Source organism: Protobothrops mucrosquamatus, unplaced genomic scaffold (genome assembly GCF_001527695.2).
Source record: "Protobothrops mucrosquamatus isolate PMUCROS unplaced genomic scaffold, P.Mucros_1.0 scaffold_258, whole genome shotgun sequence".
NCBI lineage: Eukaryota > Metazoa > Chordata > Lepidosauria > Squamata > Viperidae > Protobothrops > Protobothrops mucrosquamatus.
Window position 1 is genome coordinate 497,522 of NW_015386334.1, and position 23,420 is coordinate 520,941.

The 23,420-nt window shown below is 38.3% G+C and overlaps 1 protein-coding gene and 1 long non-coding RNA gene across 2 annotated transcripts; both read left to right on the plus strand.

Annotated features, from left to right (window-relative positions):
- The first annotated feature begins 402 nt into the window (after positions 1 to 402).
- CEP170B (centrosomal protein 170B) lies at positions 403 to 15,016 on the plus strand. The gene is made up of 3 exons (XM_015831531.1): positions 403 to 536; positions 6,388 to 6,477; positions 14,927 to 15,016. The coding sequence occupies exons 1-3, from the start codon at positions 417 to 419 to the stop codon at positions 15,014 to 15,016; spliced, it is 300 nt and encodes a 99-aa protein (XP_015687017.1). The 5' UTR covers positions 403 to 416.
- Positions 15,017 to 20,038: 5,022 nt separating this feature from the next.
- LOC107302434 lies at positions 20,039 to 22,807 on the plus strand. Its single transcript, XR_001549382.1, has 2 exons — positions 20,039 to 20,089; positions 22,695 to 22,807. It is a non-coding gene; the product is annotated as an uncharacterized LOC107302434 (long non-coding RNA).
- The last annotated feature ends 613 nt before the right edge of the window (positions 22,808 to 23,420 follow it).

Consider the following 23,420-nt stretch of genomic DNA (forward strand, 5'->3'; position numbering starts at 1 on the left):
TAACTTTCTTTATGTTTCATTTCTAAATCTTTTACAGAGATGCACTACTTTCCCTTTTCCCTAAAGGCCTCGTTCATTGCTCTGCTGATGTACTTGACTGTTTTGTATTGGACTGAAAATTATATTCTATTAAGATATCAGAATAATCAACTGACAAACTGTCGTGTCTCTCTCTAATGTGTTTGAGAAATAGTTTCCTATTGGTAATTTTTTTCCAGGCTTGGTTTCTGGTGAGCTTTCATTTATGTCAACCATTGATTGTTATTTTAATGGGACATAGGAATATATAGTGTCTAGCTCCTGTAATTTAAACATGATGGATTTTTAATTGGAAGTAATTGGACTTCTAGGAAGCTTATTATTACAAACCTAACCAGATTTTCTCTTTTGCTCAGATAGGATGGTGAAAAGTTAAAATGCCAAACAGCAAAATGAGCACGACATCATGGTTCCTGGTGAGTGGGACAGGTATTCGCCATCGGCTTCCTCGGGAGATGATATTTGTTGGCAGGGAAGACTGTGAACTCATGCTCCAGGTAAGTGCATTCTCTATATAAAGAGGCAGAGTTTTAATTCTCATCATGAAAGCCAGATTTCAGCTAACCATAATACTTACCAGTATTCATATTCAGTTTTGAAGCAGGAAGGGATGATTGAGGTCCAGCCATAGGCACCTCTGTTATACAATCAGTCCTCAATTTATGACTGGCTGCGTAGCAACCGTTCAAAGTTATATGCCCCCCCCCAAAGGTACTTACAACCCTGTTCCAAAATTCTGATGGCCGGTCCTGCATTTATGGCTCTTTGCAGCATCCCATGATTGAAATTTATGATGATTTTACTGAAAACCGCATTTGCGTCCAGTTTTCAGAAAAAATGCCCCATAGTGAAAAATGGATTTGCTTAATAACTGCGGATTCACTTAATGACCATGCTGATCTGCTTAATGACCTCTGCAAAAGTTATAATATTAAGTCAATCATCTCATAATCCACTGTATGACTGTTATGACTTATAGCTGTGGGCTTCAACTCCTAGAATTCCCCAGCTCCAGCTACTATCTGACCCATAGTTTGTCATGATCAACACAAGCACAGAAAGCTTTGGGACATGATATTTTCCTCCTCTTTTTTGGTAAAGCTGAAAAAAAATCTTTAAAATATTCACCTTGGATGAATCAGAGTTTGGTTCAGACAACATGTTATACTACTTTAAATATAGTGCCTGAGTTTGTACCTCACACTAAGCCATAATGTAATTAGTTTTATGGCTTATATCAATATGTGAACTCAGCTAATGTGGCTTGTAAAACATAGTTTATTGGATAGTGTATAGCAGCGGTGGTGAACCTATGGCACAGGTGCCAGAGGTGGCACTCAGAGCCCTCTCTGTGGGCACGCGTGCCGTCACCCCAGTCCTAGGCCTTCAGCTGGGTTTTATAAAACCTTTTTGCTTTAGGCCTCTGCCGTGTGCAAAAAAAAAAAAAAAAAAAAGGTTCAATCAATCAGTCAATTTCAACTTCTCGTGGGGAAAAAAAGATCTTGCAAAGTTGGAATTGATTGATTGAACTTTTTAGTCCCACCCAGTCTGCCGTTACCACCGCAGCCACACCCACCCAATGGGCCACACCCAGCCAATGGGCCACACCCACCCGGCACCCGACGATGCATAAATGGGTTTTGGGTTGCAGTTTGGGCATTCAGTCTCTAAAAGGTTTGCCATCACTGGTGTATAGTGAATCCAGCATTTTAGCTTTTCAACAAACAGTGCTTAAAACTTTATTGCCAGGGTGAACCAAAAACAGTTGAAACAATTTTAACCATATCTATGGGAGATACACATTACAATATATAGTTTGAAATTAGTTTATTTTAATTCATCTTAAAACGTTTACTCACAATTTTGTCTAATAATTGCAGTTTCTTTACTTGCATTAAGAAACATAACGCTTCTTAAGTAGTCTTTAAGGATGTGCCAAATGAATCAGGGAATATGTGAGTTAGAGGCTTGCTGGGCTTTGTTCTTGGGCCAGATGTTAAGGCCTGGCATCAGTTTTTTTCATAAGAGCTTTTGAGAATATGGGGCAAGAGTTGAGTTGGTTTAAACCAGTGTTTCCCAATCCTGCTAACTGGTGTGGACTGGGGAATTCTGGGAATTGGAAGTCCATGCATCTAAAGTTGCCAAGATTGGGAAAGACTAGTTTAAACAATGATTGTAAGCTAAACAGTTTTGCTGAACAGAATACTTAATTATATATTTACTTATGGAATAACCAACAACCATTTTCTTTTAAATGTGATTTACGCCTAATCTTTCTACAAGCTTTCTGACCCTATTTCACAATTTGGAAATATTCAACATGCTCATTATGATTAAGGAGGATGAAATTAGTATATACTGAAAAATGGGCAGTTTGTTTGAACTAGGCCTTATGTTTGAACTAGTTGTGGACAAAACCCAGTTGCTGTGGGGGGTTTTTTTTGGCCAGGAATTCACTTCTACATCTGCTCTGAATTCTGTGTTTAGATTTGGAAATGCTCCTGGACTTGTGGAGTTGACACATGCCTGATCTGTGCTTCAGGCATTCCAACTTGCACTAAATAGTCAACACTGAAGGAAAAGGTTTGTGGAGGAAATAGAACAACTCCACAAATGGATAGTTGGGCTGCTATTTAAAATATTTGTTCCACTGAATCACTTGGAACTTTGATCTGAATTCTTCTGCATGGGGTAGCAAAGCATAGGCCTCTGTTAATTAAAGTATCAGAAAGATGTGATGGGACATAGTCCTATACAGTACTTTAGGAGGTAGAGTGAACAATTATATAAGCTTAATGTTGAACCTTTTAAGAAAACACTTTGCATCTTTTGCTTTTATTCTGTGTTTTCTTTGTGTAGCATTTTAACAGACAACTTGTAGATAGGCCACACTTGGAATACTGCATCCAGTTTTGATCACCATGATGTGAAAAAGATGCTGAGACTCTAGAAAGAGTGCCGAGAAGGGCAACAAAGATGATTAGGGGACTGGAGGCTAAAGCATATAAGGAACAGCTGCTGGAATTGGGTATGTCTAGTTTAATGAAGAGAAGGACGAGGGGGGACATGATAGTAGTGTTCCAGTATCTCAGGGGCTGCCACAAACAAGAGGGAGTCAAGCTATTCTCCAAAGCACCTGAAGGCAGGACAAGAAGTAACGGATGGAAACTAACCAAAGAGAGAGAAGCAACCTAGAACTAAGGAGAAACTTCCTGACAGAACAATTAACCAGTGGAACAACCTGCCTCCAGAAGCGGTGAATGCTCCAACACTGGAAGTTTTTAAGAAGAGACTGGACAATTATTTGTCTGAAATGGTATAGGGTTTCCTGCCTGAGCAGGGGGTTGGATTAGATGACTTCCAAGGTCCCTTCCAACATTATTATTATTATTATTACTATTACTATTATCAGTATCCGTATCAGTATCAGTATTATTATCTTTTAGATTTCTAAGTAATCTATCTCTCAATGACTTTTGCTGTATCAGTCAGCTCCTCCTTTCCCCCTTTCCCTATTTCCTATGTTGTATTGGGGGTGGAATGAGAATGAGACAAGTTTTCCTGCTAAGTATTGTAGCCCAAATCATGGTGGGCAGCTGGAAGAGTTCTACAAGCATTACGATTTCTAGAGATGAATCTCTTATCCTTGAGAGAAGATGGAGTACATTATTAATTGGGTTTTCCACAGATTCTTCGAGGTCCTGCGACTCATTCCAATCTTCCATTTCTTTTCTCTGCATCCATGTAATGTGTGAATGCCTTGATTTGAGAAGAGTAAACTTTGCCTCTAATTCAGAAAAAATGCTCCATGTCCCACACTAATACTGATGAGACAATTCAATTTCTTTTAAAAAGAATACCATTCTCCTGAACAAACCTAATTATAATGGAATTCAATAGGCACTTTGCAGATGAATATGGGGCCATTGAATAATGCCTCTTATTTCTAAGTTATTGATATTTTAAATATGTACTTCACTATGTTACTCCTTTTAGATATTAAAATAACCTCTGCGGCCTTTTGGTTTTCTGCTAAACCACCGACAGAGCATTACTTCTCATCCTCTTTTAGTGATGAAGCAACAAAAAGTGATAGTAATTGAAAGCCTTGCTGCTGTTCTCCTAGTAAAATTCTCTGCATCTGACATTCTGGTTAAAGATTAGGAACTAAAATTAGAAAAGACAGTATGTAGCTGAATAGCAAACCTAAAAACAACTGGAGAAAAGTAGCAGAGTAGCAGCGTTGGAAGGGACCTTGGAGGTGTTCTACTCCAACCTCTGCCCAAAGCAGGAGATCTTATACCATTCCAGACAAATGGTTGTCCAATCTCTTCTTAAAAACCTCCAGTGATGGAGCATCCACAACTTCTGGAGGCAAGTTGTTCCACTGATTAATCATTTTGACTGTCAGGAAATTGTTCAGACAGCCACTTGTCTGAAATAGAATAGAATAGAATAGAATACAGCTGAAAGGGACCTTGGAGGCCTTCTAGTCCAGCCCCCTGCTCAGGGAGAAGAACCTGTCCTATACCATCTCAGACAGGTGAATGTCTAGTCTCTTCTTTAAATTCTCCAGTGATGGAGCGCCCACGATTTCTGGGGTCTGTTCTCCTACCAGACTTCCTCCTTGAGTAATTGCATCTCAGCAGCTTGTAAGATGCTGATTTCTCCTGCTGGGTCTTCTCATGAGTGTGTTTCCCCTCCCCTTTCCTAATGCAGGGAGCAAAACTAATGGTACAAAAATGCTCCACTGACAAATTTGAAACCGGTTTTTCAGCTTCTACTCCTAGAAGCAATTGAATTGGCTTGTAACAATTTTCTTTTTGAGACAAGAGATTAATCCTGTTGGGATATGGTAACTTACTTTGTTGAATAACAGGATAGGTAGGACATTTGGTATCTGAGAGGTTGGATGTCTAGATATCAGTGGTGTGATGTTCTGATTTTAGCCATAGGAGGGTGCTAGGTACCTAAACGACTGTTTTCTTCAAACGGACTCAATCTACCCAAAGCATGACCTGAGAGATGCTGTTTACAAGCCCTCATTTTGGTTTGTGTGGGGCTTGGGTTCAGAAATATTTTTCTGTGATGGTCCCTGTTCTTTAAAACAGCCTCCTTTAGGAAACAATCTAGATTTTTCTCTTTAGCTCTCCAAAAATTGATTAAATATGTGCTTTTCTGAAGCATGCTTGGAAAATAACTAGGGTGTTTTCTTTTTTTGCTTCAGTATGTTATGATTATGCTGATGCATTTTTACTGGGAAAGTTTAATGTTCGTTTGTAATTTTCTATGGATGTTGCAGCTTGTTGTTCACCACTGGGAGTTCTTTAAGATTACATAAGTCCACACAATGAATAAAAGAATAAAACTTACAAGATTCCCTGATTCTTGGCTTTGGGAAAACGAGAATTCTTGGCTTTGGGCACTCGGTCTCTAAGATTCTTGGCTTTGGGAAAACGAGATCTAACTAGTCTCTTCAGATGTCATTAACAAAATTCCTTTCATCCATTTAGGGTTTTTTTGTTTGTTGCTATATATATGGAATTTTGAACTGACTTCATTTGTTTAGCAGAGGTCATAAAGAAATAGCTGGTATAAATGCTTACTTTCTGCAATTTAGAAGCAATAAATTCATGCATTCAGAATTTAGAAAAGAGGAAAATACATAAACATGCATTCTGAAGACTAAATTTCCCCGCAAAATATGGAAATCTGCCTTTTAATGTTGCGCTGGTCTGCCTTATAGAGAGCATCACTAGTGAAGTTCTCATTGCCCACTAAATCATAAGACTGTTTACATTATGTACCAATCTCAAAGAAATTAGAAACATATTACTGTGTGGCTTTAAAAGTAGCCTGTCTCATGTTGAGTCCCACAACATACAATATCCATTTTAATCTAGCCATATGCAGATCCAACTGAAGTATGTTTGGGCTAAATGGTATTGCTTAGGTGATGTGTTGATGATAGGGAGACTGACGTAGCTGAATGCTCTCTGAGGACAATGGGAAGGGCAGTGGTAATGGCCTTTGAAACTCCCTTTCCATATCAGATCTGTTAAATGATACAGACAGTTAACATCATCTTACATGATAGTAGGTAGCTAGTAAGCAGGCCAAGAAAACATGGTCGCCAAGATTAAGATCTGATTAAGTAAATGTCACAATGGGCAGTACTGTACTTTTATGGAGGGGATACTATAATAAAGAGTAATATTGTCCTAATCTGATAGGCACTATGCCTGTTAAACATTTCCCCTTTGTGTTAATATTCTTGATATATCACTGGAGCTATTAAAACAATTTCTGTCTTATAACTTCCTAATTTAATGTTGTTGATCTTCTCAGTCTCGCAGTGTGGATAAGCAGCATGCCGTCATCAATTATGACAAGGAAAAAGACGAGCACTGGGTGAAGGATCTTGGAAGCTTAAATGGGGTGAGTGATAAGCCTGAGTGCCAAAGAGTGTGTGTGTCATATCCAGGTTTCATTTCTATGGGTGGGCTTTTCAATTTCAGTTTGTAGAAGTGAATGAAGCATCTGAGGTTGGAGTTAATAGAATAGGCTCTAAAAGAAAATATTTCAAATATTTTGATAAATCTTGTGAAATGTCAGGATATATGTAGCTGCTCCTTTATTGAGTTCTACTTGATGCTTAGTTAGTTTTGCCACAAGTTCAGATTAGCTATTCATAGACTGTTCTAAGCTATAGTATGATTTGCTTGATTTTGACTTAGTATGTTGTGTGAAAGCAATCAGTGTTTAATAAACCATTGTTAAACAACGTATAGTTCAGTGGTGGCGAAACTATGGCACGCGTGGCGGCACTCAGAGCCCTCTCTGTGGGCACGTGCACCATGCCCTGGAGATGGCAACCATCCCTCTTCAACCAGCCGCCCGCTAACTCGCTGAGGTCCCACATGGCCGGTTGCATCCCAGCACCCATGCGCTCGCTGGCCTCTGTGTGCAGGGGCCGATGGTGTCAGGCAGCACCCGCCCTGGCCCCTGCCTCACCTTGCCCTGTGACAATGGCATCCCCGCCCTGCCTCACCTTGCCTTGCCTTGCCTCACCCCGCAGGACAAGCCTCCTGCCCACCGTCCCACCTGCCAGAGACCCCCTGGATCTCCCCCAATCCTGCCCGGCCCCCACAGGTGTCCCTCCCCATCAGCAACATTGAGGTGATCACGCCCACCTTGGCCACACCCACCCAATCTGCCATGACCACCACAGCCATGACCACTGAGTGGGTCACGCCCACCTGGCACCCAGTGATAAATAAGTGGGTTTTGGGTTGCAGTTTGGGCACTCGGTCTCTAAAAGGTTCGCCATCACTGGTATAGTTCAATGCTATCCAAATAAGTCAATCTTCTGTACTTTCAGTAGATTAATATAAATTTGTACTCACTTGGAAGCTTTATTGTGAATTAAGACCCGATACTCATCTAAGTTTCTTTTTGGCCATCCTTATCCCTTGCCTACTGGCTGAGCTGCAATTACTTGTTTTTTTAAACCAATGTTAGATGTTACAGCTTGTTCTGAAGAATGTTAAGCCATTCAAGGTAGGCATGATCAGGAAACAGGAATTACTAAGAGTGCTAAAATGCACTTTAATGCAGTTCGAGTGTTTTTATAGAATCTGAAAGCCCCCTCTCTTTTAATGTACCAGCTTATACAATCAAATCAAAATTGTTTGAATTTCTTTTTAACACTTTCTAATTTCTCAAGACTCAGATGTATTTTCCTGTAATAATATGGCATTTACCTTCTTCTTTTTTGAGTCAAATTCACATTTTTACACCTAGCTTCGTTGTGACTTAGCATGATTCGTAAACCCATTGATTATGGCTCAGCTTTATGTACAAACCAGGCCATTAAGGTTATTCAACAAACCTTGGTTTTATAATATCATGAGTTACCAGTTTATATCTGAATCTTTCCTAGAAAAAAGTAAGGATTATAATGTTAAAACTGATTTGAAATGGGTTTAGAAACTGGTTTGTGTTTGCATAAAGGTAATCTATAATTTATGTGATTAATTTTCCTGATTTCTTGAGGAGAAATAGTCTTCTAATGCTGTTGATGCCAGGACTATTCCGATTTTACCTGGAGGCCAAATTAATCCATTGTGTTGGGCTATAATATGGTTTGTTTCTCATATATTATGAGAAACCGAGATTGTGGTTTATTTGATAAATATATACAATGACCTAACATGACCTATCATGATGTATAAATCTTGTTTGCCTTCAAGATGTCAAGTAAGACTGAACAATCATTTCTCTCCATATCACACTGATTCCCAAACAAACATTTCTCTCTACAGTTCACAGATTTCAATTTTTAGAGTTTGCCATGTTTTTTGCAGCAATCTTCTGTTACCTCTTTGCTCTTAATACATGATTTATCAATTCAGTTTAAACTCAATTTTTTAATCCTACTTAAATCCTGTCCATTAATTCTGCTGCTTGGTTTCTTTTGAGATATTAGGTTTTATTTTTAATCTCCTGTTTGGAATTTTTAACTGTTTAACTGCATATTTTACATTATTTTAAGTAGCAATATATAAATGTTTCTGATATATTGATGTACTGTTTATATAGTGAATTTCAGTAATGAGTTCTCAACCATAGTATCATCCAGATATATTGTACTATCAGTCCAAAAATTCAGCTACATAAACTGAGAATTTGGAGAGTTTAATTATAGCATCAGATCCTGAAGTTGAAACTCAAATACTTCGGCCACCTAATGAGAAGGAAGGACTCACTGGAGAAGGGCCTAATGCTGGGAAAGATTGAGGGCAATAGAAGAAGGGACGACAGAGAATGAGGTGGCTGGATGGAGTCACTGAAGTAGTAGGTGTGAACTTAAATGGTCTCCAGAAGATGGTGGAGGACAGGAAGACCTGGAGGAATGTTGTCCATGGGGTCGCGATGGGTCGGACACAACTTCGCAATTAACAACAGTTATAGCATAGCTGGAAAATAACAGGTTGGGAATGCTTGTTATAGCAGGTAAATAATATCACTGATGTATGGGATGATTTCCAATGATGAATATGAGTGATTTTACCTAAAAATTACAAAACCAGAAAACCTGAGTTTTGACCAAATGTGAGTATCTACTAGGAGAAATATGCTGTTTTAGGAAAAATACCACATTGTTTTGATAACATAAGCAATAGGAGATATGCTATTAATAGGAAGCTGACACAGAATTGCTCACATGAGTATGTTGCTTCTTGTTAAAGAATGTGGCTGCTCAGTCTGGAGTATTGAATCTGGAGCTGGGGATGAGGTATTTTGTGGATTTGTGTACTTGAAATACAAGTATTAAATTTAGAGTAGGGTATGAAACGAATGACTCATATGAAATGTATTTAAATATTACCTTTGTCCTTGTTCAAGTTGTTTGCTATTAGGATAAACTTTAGAGTGGTATAAGAGCAATACTAAAACTTGACTTTTTAAAGACTAGCTGATACAACTTTATTTTTGTACAAAACGAGTAACATAAAATTATTCGGATATTTCAATAATCATTTATCTGCCTCTTTTATTGCATGTTCATTAGTTGATAGGTACAAGAGGATTATCATTGGAATTATGCCTTTTAATCATGAGGCAGATAACAGTCAAGAATAACATGCAGGAAAGATGAAAATAAAACTGTTACATTACGGGAGAGGCATCTTTTAAATGCCTCAAAGCCCCACGCGAAAAACTTTAGAGTGTGCAAGAGCCTCAGAGCTGAAAGTGTGCACCAAGCTTTCCAGGTTTCTTTCTTCCCTTTCCTTCCCTTCACTTTGGAGACGTTTTAAAGGTTTTCTTGTTTTCTCAGATTACATTAACCCATTTTAAGATCATCCACTCTACTTTTTTTTCCTGCCCCCAAGTTATGGGAAAATATAATCTGAGGCCAATGGAAAGGAATAAGGGAGTCGGGGCCTGTAGGTTTTCCCTCTCTGAAACTCTTACTAACACTATCTTTTGACATTGAGAGCAAGATTGAGGTGACATTGTGGGTGAAACCAGCTCGTGACATTGAGGATTCCCAAGATTCCCTTGCATGAAGCGCTGCTGAGAAAATGCACTAATCCAGGGGTCCCCAACCCCCAGTCTGTAGACCGGCACCGCTCTGCAGCATGCCAATAAGCAAAGCTCTATCCTATGCAGGCAGTATTCAAAACCACACCCCCTATGGTCCGCGAAAAAATCTTACACCATGGCACTGGTCCCTGGTGCCCAAAAGGTTGGGGACCTCTGCACTAATCAGCTCGAGGTGATCTGCCTCCTTGATCAGATTCCATTTGCTTCTGACTACGGGCTTTGTCCAGCAGGCATCTCCTTGATATGTTTGATAATCTTAGGACCTGTATTTGAGAACTTCAGGCTACTTGTGGGGAATCTTGTTCCCATTGCAACAAGTTGATGGACTGCATGAGGCACTTAGTTTGGTCTATTGTACTTAAAAAAGGAAAAGATTACGTTTCAAGGTGAAGAAGTGTCAGTTGTATGTCACTTGACAATTTGTATACTTGTATTAAAGTAAAAATAATAACTTCTCTCTCACCCCCCCCCCCAAAAGAAAAAGAAGCTTGAATGACAACATCCAGAATCACAACAGTTTGGAAGCAACGTGTGCAGGGAAGGACCGTTTCCTCTGTCTGCTTCTGCAAATGAGATATTCTTAGAACAGCTTCTGATGCTAAATAGGGTTTCTATGATATAGATATCCAATTAGAGCTTTAACATTTTGAACCAAGCCCATTAAGCAATTAGTGATCCCTGCATATCATTCAGCATAGGTATAATCTGGTCATGTTTCCATGTACTGATTAGCAGGGTAGTTCTTCCTTCTTTGGGGTAGCTCCTCAAAGACTCCATTGTAGTACTCTAGTTGACCCAAGTAGATCCAAGCAATTTGAGGAATGAGTGACATCTTCTATGGGAAAAGCACAACTTTGTAGTCAAAACCATGCTGTTTCAACAGAAAAAAAGGATAGGTTATTTTCTGACATTTGCAAGCTGGAAGAATCATTTTAAAATGCTAATTAGACTAGAGTTATGATTTTTGTGTATGACAAGAGTGTTGCTTATTAGGTACACAGTCTAATTTCAAGAGCAAGGGCTTTGAGTGTATCCCCAGCAAGATCTTTATTACCTCTTTTATTTGGAGATCATGTCTTTGTTGATATTCTAGGCTATCTCAGTGGCTTTTAGGTATTGTAATCAGCCTTCCCTATCTTAGCATTTTCCACATGTGCTGACTTCAGCTCTAAAGGTCTTATAGATTGCAAATTACAATTGTTGAAAGCCAACATATTTGCAAAGTTGTCAGATTGATAAATACTGCTACAGAAGACCACATTTTTCTGGTGTATCTGGCATAACCTGAAGTAGGTAGCAGTGCTTTGCAGTGTTTTGTGCCTGCTTGACAATTACACTTCAGAAAGTAAAGCACTCTTATTTTCACCTTTATAGTTTTCTTGTTAGTGCCAAAGAGATTTACAGTATTATAATCCTCTTGGCTTGTAGGTGTAGGCACTTGTTATTTCAAGGAGATCAGTAGGAGAGTAGGAATTCCTCTTCCAAAGCAGAAGTCAAGATGAAATGGGACCATAAGGAATTCATGAAAAAAATATCCACTCCCTAACTATCTTCCAGAAATATCTCATCTTAGAGGGCTACACAGTGCATTGGATTTGAAGGGAAAAATTTGCTTCAACCCTGGGGGCTCACATAATTGTCAGAAATTCCTAAATATCTGCATCATTTGCTAGGATTGCATGCCTGCCCTCTGCAGCTGCAACAGCTGTACAATCCAGGAATAACAATAACAACAATAACAACAACAACAATAATAATACATATTTGATTTATACATATTTGATTTAAAAATTTCCCAACAAGTTCTATATGCCTGCCATGAGTTTCAAAACACGTTTTTGCTTTTGAATCTGAAACATCGCATTATCTTACTGTACTATATATTCAGAGCTAGGTCTGATTATTTTGCATATTAGTATTGGATATAATCTCATGACCAGGGAGATTTTAGTTTATGATAGAATTGGGTTGGGGAGGGGTACTTTAGATATTTACAGAAGGGAATGGTTAAAAGCAGATGGTGAATTATCTGCTGCCAGAAGCTTAGTAGCTGCCCTCTCTTCAGTCTCCCATTATGAAGAGGGAAAAAGGGAGGGAACCTTTGGCCCCTGAGCTACAAGTGCCAGAAGCTTCAGGCACCAAGGTCAGCAGCAAATATGGTTCAGTATAATCTGGAAAATCCCAGTTGTGTCCCAAACATATTGTGTCCCTTATTCTCTCCTTTGTTTTAAGAGGACAGTACACCATTGTACTGAATAGTCATGAGGAACAGGATAAACTTCACTGTGCCTGTGGTATGGGGAGAAAGTGACTGCCAGATGTTCCAGGAGTGCTGCTGTTGTTGCTGTAGAACGTGCAGCTCTTAACAATGAAAAAGATGGACTTAGGGACATGCAATGAGCATCTATTTGCTTTGCAAAGCCACCCAAGTTTAGTGAGAAAGAGTCAGTTTCATTTTGATCTTAATGTTCCAGTTTTTGGTTGAAGTCTGTTTCTGCAAGGAAGAACAGAAAAAACTACAAAGAAGCAGAACATTGACTCACATTCTTATATCTCCCAAGGAAAAGGTAGGAGCAGGAAAAAGATTTGCCTGAGACTCAGTTCTAGCCCATTATTTGAACAGCAAATTGGACATAATCAGGGTTAGTGAAATAGTGTGTAGAAAACAGCATAGATGCTATTGTGGACATAGCTAACTCCCAGCCCGGAATGACAAAAAAAATAAATTCTTGTGGACAGAGGAAAGCAGGTAAAATAGATTGTACAAGCCTGTTTGGTGAGCTGCATCTTCTAACTGAAGGGAGAAGGAGAATATTGTATCTGCACTAGGTTTTTGTTGATAGACGATGTCTCTTGACTGCAATCATAGTGAGATAGTTAAAAGTCCTCTGGAGAGAGCCTTTTCCTTGACATTTCTCTTCCCCACTTTTAAAAAAGCTCAAATGAAGTTAAGTCTGCACCACCTCTGAAGGCCTGGCTGCAGATAATTTCCTGGGCCTGGTTGCTGCCAGCCCCATCTGTAATACATTGTCCATGTTCAATTTTTTTCTAGTTTTGTGAATTCTGATCCAAATACAGCTGTTTTTCTTGGCATGGCTTGCCTCTGTTTCCAATCAGGTTAAAATAATATCAGCCCCCCCCCCCCAAAAAAAACCATCTTCTCTGCTTGCCTTTGCCTTCCTGGATCCTTGGATAGATTTTACTTAAAAGTTTGGATCTCGCCTAGAGTCTGGCATCTGAAAACATTTTCAAAGCAATCCCATTTACGGAAGAGTAGAAGTTATCTGTTATAGTTGTCTTATCAAATTGCAGAGTATTTCTTCCTCTAGCTACCGGTATCAAGGATAAAGCCATTGATGTACACTGGCTGTCATTATACATACAGTATAATTGATTGCAAATTCTTCAGCTGGATGGTTTTTCCAAATTTTCCCTACTCTCCTTGCGGTCCTCTCAGATTGTCTAACACATTTTGCAACACTGATGCCTCTCAATGAATCTTACATCACTGATAAATGTTTGGGTGCAGCACCCTGAATAAATAAAGTGCATTTTTTAATAAAGTATTGTGAAGAAAACGAATAATTACTTTAAGCTGTTGAACTGTTTCAACTGTTAAAACTGAAATGGACAGTATTTTAGAGCTCAGGACTATATGCTTGTCTTTGACAGTAATAAAGTTTAAAGTTAAGATGGGGTATGATGAGGGGTACAGTAGATGGAAAGTGATAGAGTGGTCATAGCTGTGCCAAGTTTTTTTTTTTTTTTTAAAAATAATCCTGTGAGCTAGGACTTATTTGTTTATAACTTTTTATGCCACCCATTCACTATCCAAAGCAACTCTGGGCAGCTTTTTATGTTCTGAACAAAATTAAATCTTTTCAAAGTAGTGTTCGCTATTTGTTTTTATATATTTCCTATGTGAAAAGCGGCAAGAAACCACGTCATCAGTTTTCAGCAATTGTGAGCAGAGACGGAGTCAATCACAAAAAACACATGTAACCTGGAGTGTCATGTTATTTGACTTGACGGAGAAATCTTTAGTATAATGCAATTCTACATGAAGACAGTTCTCTATATTTATCATACTTCACTCTCTGGGGGTTTGAGATGTACTATGACATGCAATATGTACTTCTTGCAATTGTATGGAATAAATTTAAGCACTTTCAGTACTTCTGTTGTCTAGTGGTTAAGGAAGAGATGCTTGGTCCAAATTCCTTTTCAGCCATGGATTAAGGCAAGTGGCTGTTCCTCTCTGGGGTCCTCTTTCCTGTTTTCACTATGTGGATAATCCTAACCAGCCTGTTATAAATTTGTATCTGTTATAAAGATTAACTGACATTATATGTTTTTAAATGTTTTTAAAAGTATATGTTAAGTTTGTGAAGTTGCTTTCTTTGAAGTTTTACAAGGCTTGCTCTTTAGCCCAAAAAATGCAATAAGGGAGCTTTTATGGTTTGGAAAAATAGCTTTGTGGTATTGCCTCAGTTGCTCTGTCAAATACTTTGTATGGCTGACAAAAAGTGTTTGCCTGTTTTTGTTTTTAAATGCAGTCTTTTGCTGAAGCTGTTTTCAGCAACAGAGAAAAGGGGCCAATCAACCAAGCACCAAATAATGGGGAATTGTATGTGGGAAGGAAAGAAAGAAAGAGGTACCAGTTGACTGGCAGAAAATAGAAATTTAGTAAAGCTAGTTTCATCTCTAAACTTCTCCACACTGACTTCCTCTTCCTCACATGTCACTTGAATGATATTTTTGTCTTTCTTTTCCACAGACCTTTGTGAACGACATACGAATCCCTGACCAGAAGTACATCACGCTAAAATTGAATGATGTGATTCGTTTTGGTTATGATATCCTTTAGGATGTGTCGTAGAGGCACAAATGCACAATCTCTTCAAGGTTCAGGATTTATTGTTTTAAGGAAAACACTGTGTTATTTCTTATAAAATTGAAATTCACTAAGTCTAATTGTATGAATTGCACTCCACCTGGAATAGTCTGGGGTCAGATTAGAACTGGGGAGATCCAGGCTTAAGTCCCACTCAGGCATGAACTGTAGTTTTGATTATTGTATTGTATTACTTGTATTGTATCGTATTATTGTAGTTTGGGTTATTTCTCAGCCTAAAGATTGTTGTGAGGATGGCACTTTGGATTTCCCTAGAGCAAATTTGAATGGTCTCATTCAATGGCAGTGTTTATACTTCATGCAAAGTTACCTATGGTTTGTTTGCGGTTAGCATATAGGTAGTCTTCACAACTATGGCAACTACGGTAATTGGATCGGCATTTATGTCACTAAGTGATGCAATTGAAAAGTGTGATGTCATGTACCAGGTTGCCATAGTTAAACAAGGATTGCAAGGGTTGTTAAGCAAGGACCTCACATGACTGTGGCTTCTGATAGCTTCCCTATTGATTTTATTTGTGAGAAGCCAGCAAACAAGGTCGCAAATCATGATTATGTGGCTGCAGGGGTACTGCAATGGCTGAAATTTCAAGGACCAGTTGTAAGTACTACTTATTTAAATGGTTGCTAAACAAGTGGTCCTTAAAGAGATCCACCTGTAGTATATATATGGAGCTCTTAACAAGAAAAGCAGCTTATTAATATTTGTTTCACTGAGCCTTCAACAAAGAGGTTTGTGGAATTTATCTTTGGTCTTTTGCATGGGAGGGGGAGGCTTGGCAAAACTGAAAATGGGTTTGGTTTTAAGCTTGATGAAACAGCTGATTTTTATTAGCTTCAGTGTGAGGATTTTCCTGTTGAAAGGTTTTGGTGGATCTTCTCTTGGCAGTAACAATATTCTGTTTTTGTAGGCATGTTTATATTGTCTAGATAAGAATTGCAATTTATAACACCTTGTCATTATTTATGAAATGAAGATATGCCCATGCTTAACTCTTTTTGGAAAGATTTGTAAACTGTATCTTGGTATTAAATCAGTATACCCAATGCTGGTTCTGGTGAACAAATAGTCTGATGTGGACAAAGAGTGCAGCATATTTCTTTCTAAGCACAAGCTTTATGAGGTTGGAAACTCTACCCTTCTACGTTTAGGATTATTTCTGAAATGTGTCTTCAAAATATAATACATACGTTTTTCCACCTGAGAGTTACTCGGAGACCACATTAGTTTATATTATAAGTACAGAGGAATATATTGCTAGTTGCTGCTATTCTAAGATGCAAGTTGGTCTGGAAAACAGTAAGTGGGCCAATTTACTCCACAACTGGCATTTGAAGAGTATTTGAAAACATTTTTTGTGATTACTCTTGGTTATGTTATGCAAATTTATTACTTTCTCTTTCCCATGCCACTTTCTAAAATAAAATTCATCTTTTATCCTTCTTTATATTTGCTTGCTTCCGGGTTTAAGATACTTTTGACTATGGGAGACTAATTCATCCCTTTTTATGTTGTTATTGAGAAGAGATTTGGGATGTGCAGAATACGGCTTATTCTGTCCCAGAACAGCTTGTTCCTAGGTTAAGTAGCTTGACACTTGCAGTTTTATTCTCATCATAGCTTTGCCATCAGTCTTCTCTCAATAACCAACCTGAATGCAAAACTCAGATCAGGGCTTAAATTCTCTTCCCCATTAGTCAACAACTTCCAGAATTATGCCACAATCTATACCATTCTTAAATTCTGAGTTTTTCTTTTTCTTTGAGTTTAGCATTGTGTTTTAGGGTGCAAGCCCAGGCACTGCTGTCATATGTTCTTTTCTTGACAAGGAACCTTTTTTCCCCAAGACTAGATTAAAGCATGGTTGACATTTTGCTAGTTCTTGGCAGCAGATATAGGACTGTCTGAAATTATGTGTGTGTCTGCATGCGTGCTGGAGAGAGGAGAGAAAACGAGAGTTTTACTGAAATAGAATCACTAAAAACAAAGTCATATGCTCAAATTCAGCTCATTTTATTCCTTCCTTTTCTACTGAACTATCAGCATGAAGAAACAAAAAAGAGAAAACCACCCCCACTAAGTTCCCTTCTCCCTTGATTCTTTATATATTACTCCATTTTTACATTCCCTGAGTCAGCAGAGTTCTCATGCACACATCTGTTCACTGTAGCCAACAATACTGTAGCCAGAATATAGCTTGTCCTTGTTTTGTTACTGTTTTTTTTAAAAGTAATATTAACAATCTTGTCCTGCTTTTTCTGGCATCCTTAATTTCCTCCTGTTCCCCACCCTTTTGAGAAAATGCAGGCCAACTATGTTCTGGAACTGTAACATGAGCCTGTGCAAATCTTACTATTGTCATCCTTCATTACAATTACTTTTTTTCCCCTGTGGGGATGTCCCACATGTTGAGTGTTTCTGGTTAGGAATAAAAAGCCTGGCTAGTCTGCAATTCATGCCAGGTTTTCAAGATTACAAACTGATCCAAATAAGGTATTGCATGTGGCAGTTTGCTATTTTTGTTGTTGGAGGATGAGCAAGTTGTGACTCTGCTGTCCCTTGATTAGCAGTTGATTGGAGTGATGCTGCTAGCTAAACAGTCATCCCCTTCCTTTCCCACCACTCCATGTGCATTCTAATGAAAGTTTGCTGGAAAAGGATGATCATGTCAGATAGAAGCATATTGGAGATGCAGTAGTTGCATTCCTTTGCTTGAATATAACTAGTCAGTTCAAGTTCCGTTGATAGAGGTATGTAGAATAGTCAAACTTCAAGACTTCATAAGAAGCAGCTTTATTTGGATAACAGTTTCAGTCAAGCCCTGATTTTATCAGTTGCTTGAATGAGATATACAGGTCTCCAGATGTATTCTTACAAGCTTTTGAATAAGAGAGCTTTCAGAAAATGACCACCAATTTAATTGTAGAATTCTGAGCTTTTTGCTGCTTAGATCAGAGGTCCCCAACCTTTTGGGCACCAGGGACCGGTTCCGTGGAGAGAGGTTTTTCTGCGGACCAGAGGGTGCATGGTTTTGTGTGCTGCCTACATCCTGCGGATGGGGCTTTGCTTGTTTGTGTGGACCGGTTGCTGGCATGCCATGGCCCGGTACTGGTCCATGGACCGGGGATTGGGGACCCCTGGCTTAGATATTCTTTGTCTTTTTAACTAAGAGCTGTCATAGTGTATTTTAGAATATTTGTCCATTGTTTCTTTGGACAAATTGAAATTTGCCTTTAGTAGCGACACCCTAAGCCTCTGCCTTCTTTCCTTCATGGCTCTGTGGAGATAGGACCTCATTAACTAAAAGACTGATTTTATAAGGAAGATCCACCATCATAGAAAGAAATATTTTAATTCTTGAACACTGCAGAGCAGAAGAGAGAAGTCTTGCCAGGAGCAGAGATTGAATAAGGAGATGCGCTCTGTTCACTGCAGTCACGGAACATATCGACAGCATTGGCTCCCCAGCTGTGCACCACAGACAACATGACACTCTTGAAGAATTAAGCCACTATTTTGGGAAGCATCCAACACTCTCCCTGTTTGTTAGAATAGGCAGGTTCCTTGGTGCATTAATATTTCTTTTCTGCTGGGAAATCGTGAGCAATGAAGGAAAGAGTAAAGCTGCACTTGATATAACCTGTGAAAGGAATGACAAATGCCTGTGATAAGCACAACAAATCTCAGAAACATCATTGCTTAGAAAGATTAATTTCATCTATCAACTAAGCCAATACAAAGATCAAATTTCTAAAAGTCATTGTATTTATTTATTAATCAAATTTATACACTGCCCATTTAAATATCTGCTTGACTCTGGGCAGTTTTAATTTAATTTTAATTGGCATCTCTTTTCCCAAGAAACTATTGCTTTATAGCAACCTAGAGAAATGGATATTCTTTGAGTGGAATGAAGGGAGACTTAAGTTTTAATTTAGACCAGTTTTATGGTTGACGTGCCATCTTAGTTACCAGTCATTGTTGAACTAGATAGGTGTTACTTTCTGGTGTCCTCTTTTACTATTCATTTCTGGTAATTAATGGGACATGCACTAGTGTTTGCAAACTTTCTGGGATGTGTAAGTTGTAGCTTTTGCTGCTAACTACTACTGTTAAAAAAATGACCTCTTCATAATGAACAATTTTCCATTATAGTCCATTAATGAATGGTATTGCAAATATATATATCCAAACTGATGTGGTCACTGTTGGCCTCCTGAGTTCCTTTGGTCAGTTTAAGTATAGTTAGTGTGTATTGTAGCTTGATGAATATATGTAAGACAAGGGGAGGGGACAAGGAAAGGAGTGATATTGTAACTTTATCATCCATCTCATGTGATGTCGATTCATTCATTCTTTCCTGTTGGAGCACTGGATAGCTTGGGCTACCCTACAGGGAAGATTTTAGATTCAGTCAGTTTTTAGAGACGGCATTATTGCTTCTCTATTATTATTAGAATTAATATTTTTGTTCTAAATAAAGGAAAGTGCTTACATGAAACACTTTAATACACTTTAGAAACAAAAATTACCTTCAAGTAGAGCCTTCTTCCAAGATTTGCAATAATGCACATAGCTAAATTCTCTTTTTTATGATCTTCAGTTATGATAAATCATTTGATTGAAAAAGAAATCAAGTTGTGTCTGTTTGCCTTCACAAATGCTGATAATTAACCAGTATTAATTGCATGAACCATATCTTAATCCTTTAATAACAGCTTTAATAATCAGTCACGGTTTTTCACCTCTTTTAAGTTTACTTTTATACCCTAACCTTCATCCAACTTTGTAGCCTTGAAATGTTTGGAAGGCTTCATGTGGTAATATCTTGCCTATCTTTGCTTAAAATAATCCCAAAAGAGATGGGATTTGTTTGTTTATGTGAATGATGCATTGCCTGAAGTTACTGTTAACCTATGTCTGAGTTCTCCTGAAGCTGCATTTTTCCTTAATACTTTTTTTTACATGCAAACATGTATGTCCTAGAACACATTCAGCACAAGGTTCCAGAAGAAGTGCTAAAAGTAAGTATCTGTGTTCCCTTTTAAGTGACAAAGTGAAAAAAACACCTCAAAATATTTAAGCTATGGTTTTAGTGGAGAATTCCACCTGGAATTTAGTTGACCTTCATCAGTGCTACTATACTTTATTTTTGCCATCTTTTACATAGGTTGTTAAAAAAGGGGGGGGAGCAAGAGAGGAAGAAAGGACCAGAATTCTTGAAGAATTGTAATCCTAGGTCATTAACAGAGTGACAGCTCAGTATAGTTTTTATACATAAAAGTGTTAAGTTCAGTCCTAAAGAACTTTCTTTTAAATAAGGACCAAGTATAGAAGATAATGGAAAGTGGTTGTCATTTAAAAAAAAAACCTGTAATACAGGTCTAGGTAGCCACATAGTCAATTTGGTAAATTGCTTGTTCTTCTTTTTGTTTGTTCAAATGCCCAATTCTCATTTTCTAAACTTGTGTATAAATTAGAATGCGGTTAGATGCTGAAAAATGCACTTTTCCAAATTTTGCAGTGCAGTTTACAGTTCGAGAAATATTTCCCAAAATACATTATATTCAGGTAAATTACAAAAATGAATGCTTTGAAAATCACTGAAATCCGAGTTCATGTGTATAATAATTGGAATGAACTTTTCATGTGTTGGTCCTCAGAAAACCGAGCATGGAACCAAGCACAGTCAGTTTAGATGTTTTCTTAAGCTTCATTGATGTGAAAGATCTGCTAATCTTTCTCAGATGCAGATTACTACCTCTCCCATATATTTCCACAAAACTTTCCCATGAGAAATTACCAACATAATATGCTGAAATAATCTTAGATTAAGATTAAGAAATAATCTTAATCTCCTCGAAGGCAGTTCTGTGCTTTGCCAAATCCTGAGTGATAACTTAATGTTCCACCTAGCCCTCAAGACAGGATTCCTTCACATTTTCAGGCTTTTACTGGTAGTCTTGAGTTCTAGAGACTTGATTTATTAAAACAAATCAACTATAAACATTGAGAAATCTTGGCTCGGACAAAGTAGGGATGTAGGCTATAAGCTTTGTTTTGATTACCCAACTCTGAGAAAACATGCTTCGGAGGAAAGATGGCATCTTTCATTGCACTAATGCCATTGTTGGTCAGAAAACATGAATCATAGGCTTTATAGTAGTACTGATTGATAACCTTACCTGAATTTCAGTGAGAAGCTAATGGGACTATTTTGGCAAAGATCAGCAAGTTAAAATGGACTTAGTGACTTACTTTCAGCAGTGGATTATACCAATACAATGCTCTTTACCTTTCTTCAAATTTGCTCCAAATGTTTTCATCCAAACAACCGAAGATTCCTAAAGTTTACCTGTTGATTTTGTCTCTGAAAATTAAGTGGAAAATTAAGTGAATTCAGCTACCAATCTAGTGAAATGAACTCATCTCTGTATCTTGCCTCTTGTTTGTTTGCATCTCCACTGCAACAGAGTCAAGCTTTTCCTGTATGCCAAGATTTTCCTGGAGTAGATTTGCATGTAACTCTATACCAAGATTTAATGTTACGTGCAAGAAAGTAGTTGCCTAAAGGGTAGGTTTGGCCTCCTGTTCCATGTTTGGCAGCAAAAATACTTTATAATTTAGTTTCATCCTTGCATATTTCTAGCTTGTTCTTATTAGGGCCAGTTTGGTCTAGTGCTTAAAGCACCAGGCTAGAAAGGAGCAGACTATGAGTTCAAGTCGAAGCTGAATTTTAGCCATGAAAGGCCAGCTGGATGACTTTGGACAGTCACTCTCCCTCAGCCCAACCCACCTCACAGGATTGTTGTTGTGGCTAAAATAGGAGGAGGAAGATGGGGTAGATATGTTTGCTATCTTGAGTTATTTGTAAATAATATACAAATAAATAAATAATAAAAATAAATCATTGAGTAATACTTGAGTAATACTCAAGGAGAGAAGCAACCTGGAACTGAGGAGAAATTTCCTGACAGAACAATTAATCAGTGGAACAACCTGCCTCCAGAAGCAGTGAATGCTCCAACACTGGAAGTTTTTAAGAAGAGACTGGACAGTCATTTGTCCGAAATGGTGTAGGGTTTCCTGCCTGAGCAGGGGGTTGGACTCGATGACCTCCAAGGTCCCTTCTAACATCATCATCATTATTATTATTATTATTTAAAGGAATAGTCAGTTGTGGTCCATTGATATACCTGGTTTTTCTGCTGAAGCCAGTGAACAAGGTAATCCTATGAAAAATGAGCTCTTTATCTTCCTGAATCAGGTGTGGTGGGGAGAACTTAGAGGTATTTTGCTTAAAATTAGACATGTGTGGAAGAACAGGAACCACTTGTGTTTCTTGTTCCTTCTGCTTCTGCATCATTTCAGAAATTACTGTTCAGTGCCCAAAAAGATATTTGCTGAATCTTCCTAATTCAAAACTTGTTACTTTTCTAAAATACAAATTGTGTGATACAGAGATTAGGATTGGAACCAAAACTCTGGAAAAATAGGTGTTACAATATTTCTTAGTTATTTTCCTGATACAAATACCTTTTCACTATCTACCTTACAAAATGACCTTTGTTTGTGAGTTCCTGTGCATTTCAGAGTATGCACACCAAGTTTTTTGCCTTTCCTTTTCAGCATGAGAAATATACCAGTCAACTTCAGATGAGCTTTAAAGGCACAGCAATGAAAAGAGCAGAGCAGCCAATGGAGCATGGTGGAAATATTGAATTCCCCCAAGCCAAGCTGGAGAAAGGAGAGAAGAAAGCAATTACAGGTACCAGTTTAGAAAAACCAGTTAATTAAGATACGGGAGAGGCCTTTCTCCTCTAGAATTTTGATTTATATTTATTTATTATATTTATATAGCCATCCATTTCACACAAGTGACTCTGGGCAATTGACAAGGATTAAAACACAGAAAAATCTACCACGTATAATTGTCAGTGCCCAAGGATAAAATACCCTACTCATTGAAAGATACATAGTGTAGCGGGGCTGTCTTAGAGTGTTTGCAGGAGCTTGGCTGGGAAGGGAGAGATTGGGACAGCTGCTGCTGGTTTCGGGTGTGGTAGGGGTGGATGAAGGGAAAGGATAGAAAAAGAGAAGGAAGGAAAAGGAAGGTGTGGCTGTTGGAGTTCATCAGGTGAAGGTAAAGAGGGATTGGAGGTTTTAAGCTGACCCCTTCGTGTGGAGGAGGGGGAGAGAGAAAGAGAGGGGGGGAGTGGAATTTTATTGCTTTCCTTTCAAACGGAGGCAAGAGAGAGAGAGAGAGGACTTTGTGGGGGAGTTGCCCTGGGGGGGTGAGCCATTACTATAGCACGCTGACTGCTTGTTGTTTCTACTACTGCCTGGAGCCGGGGT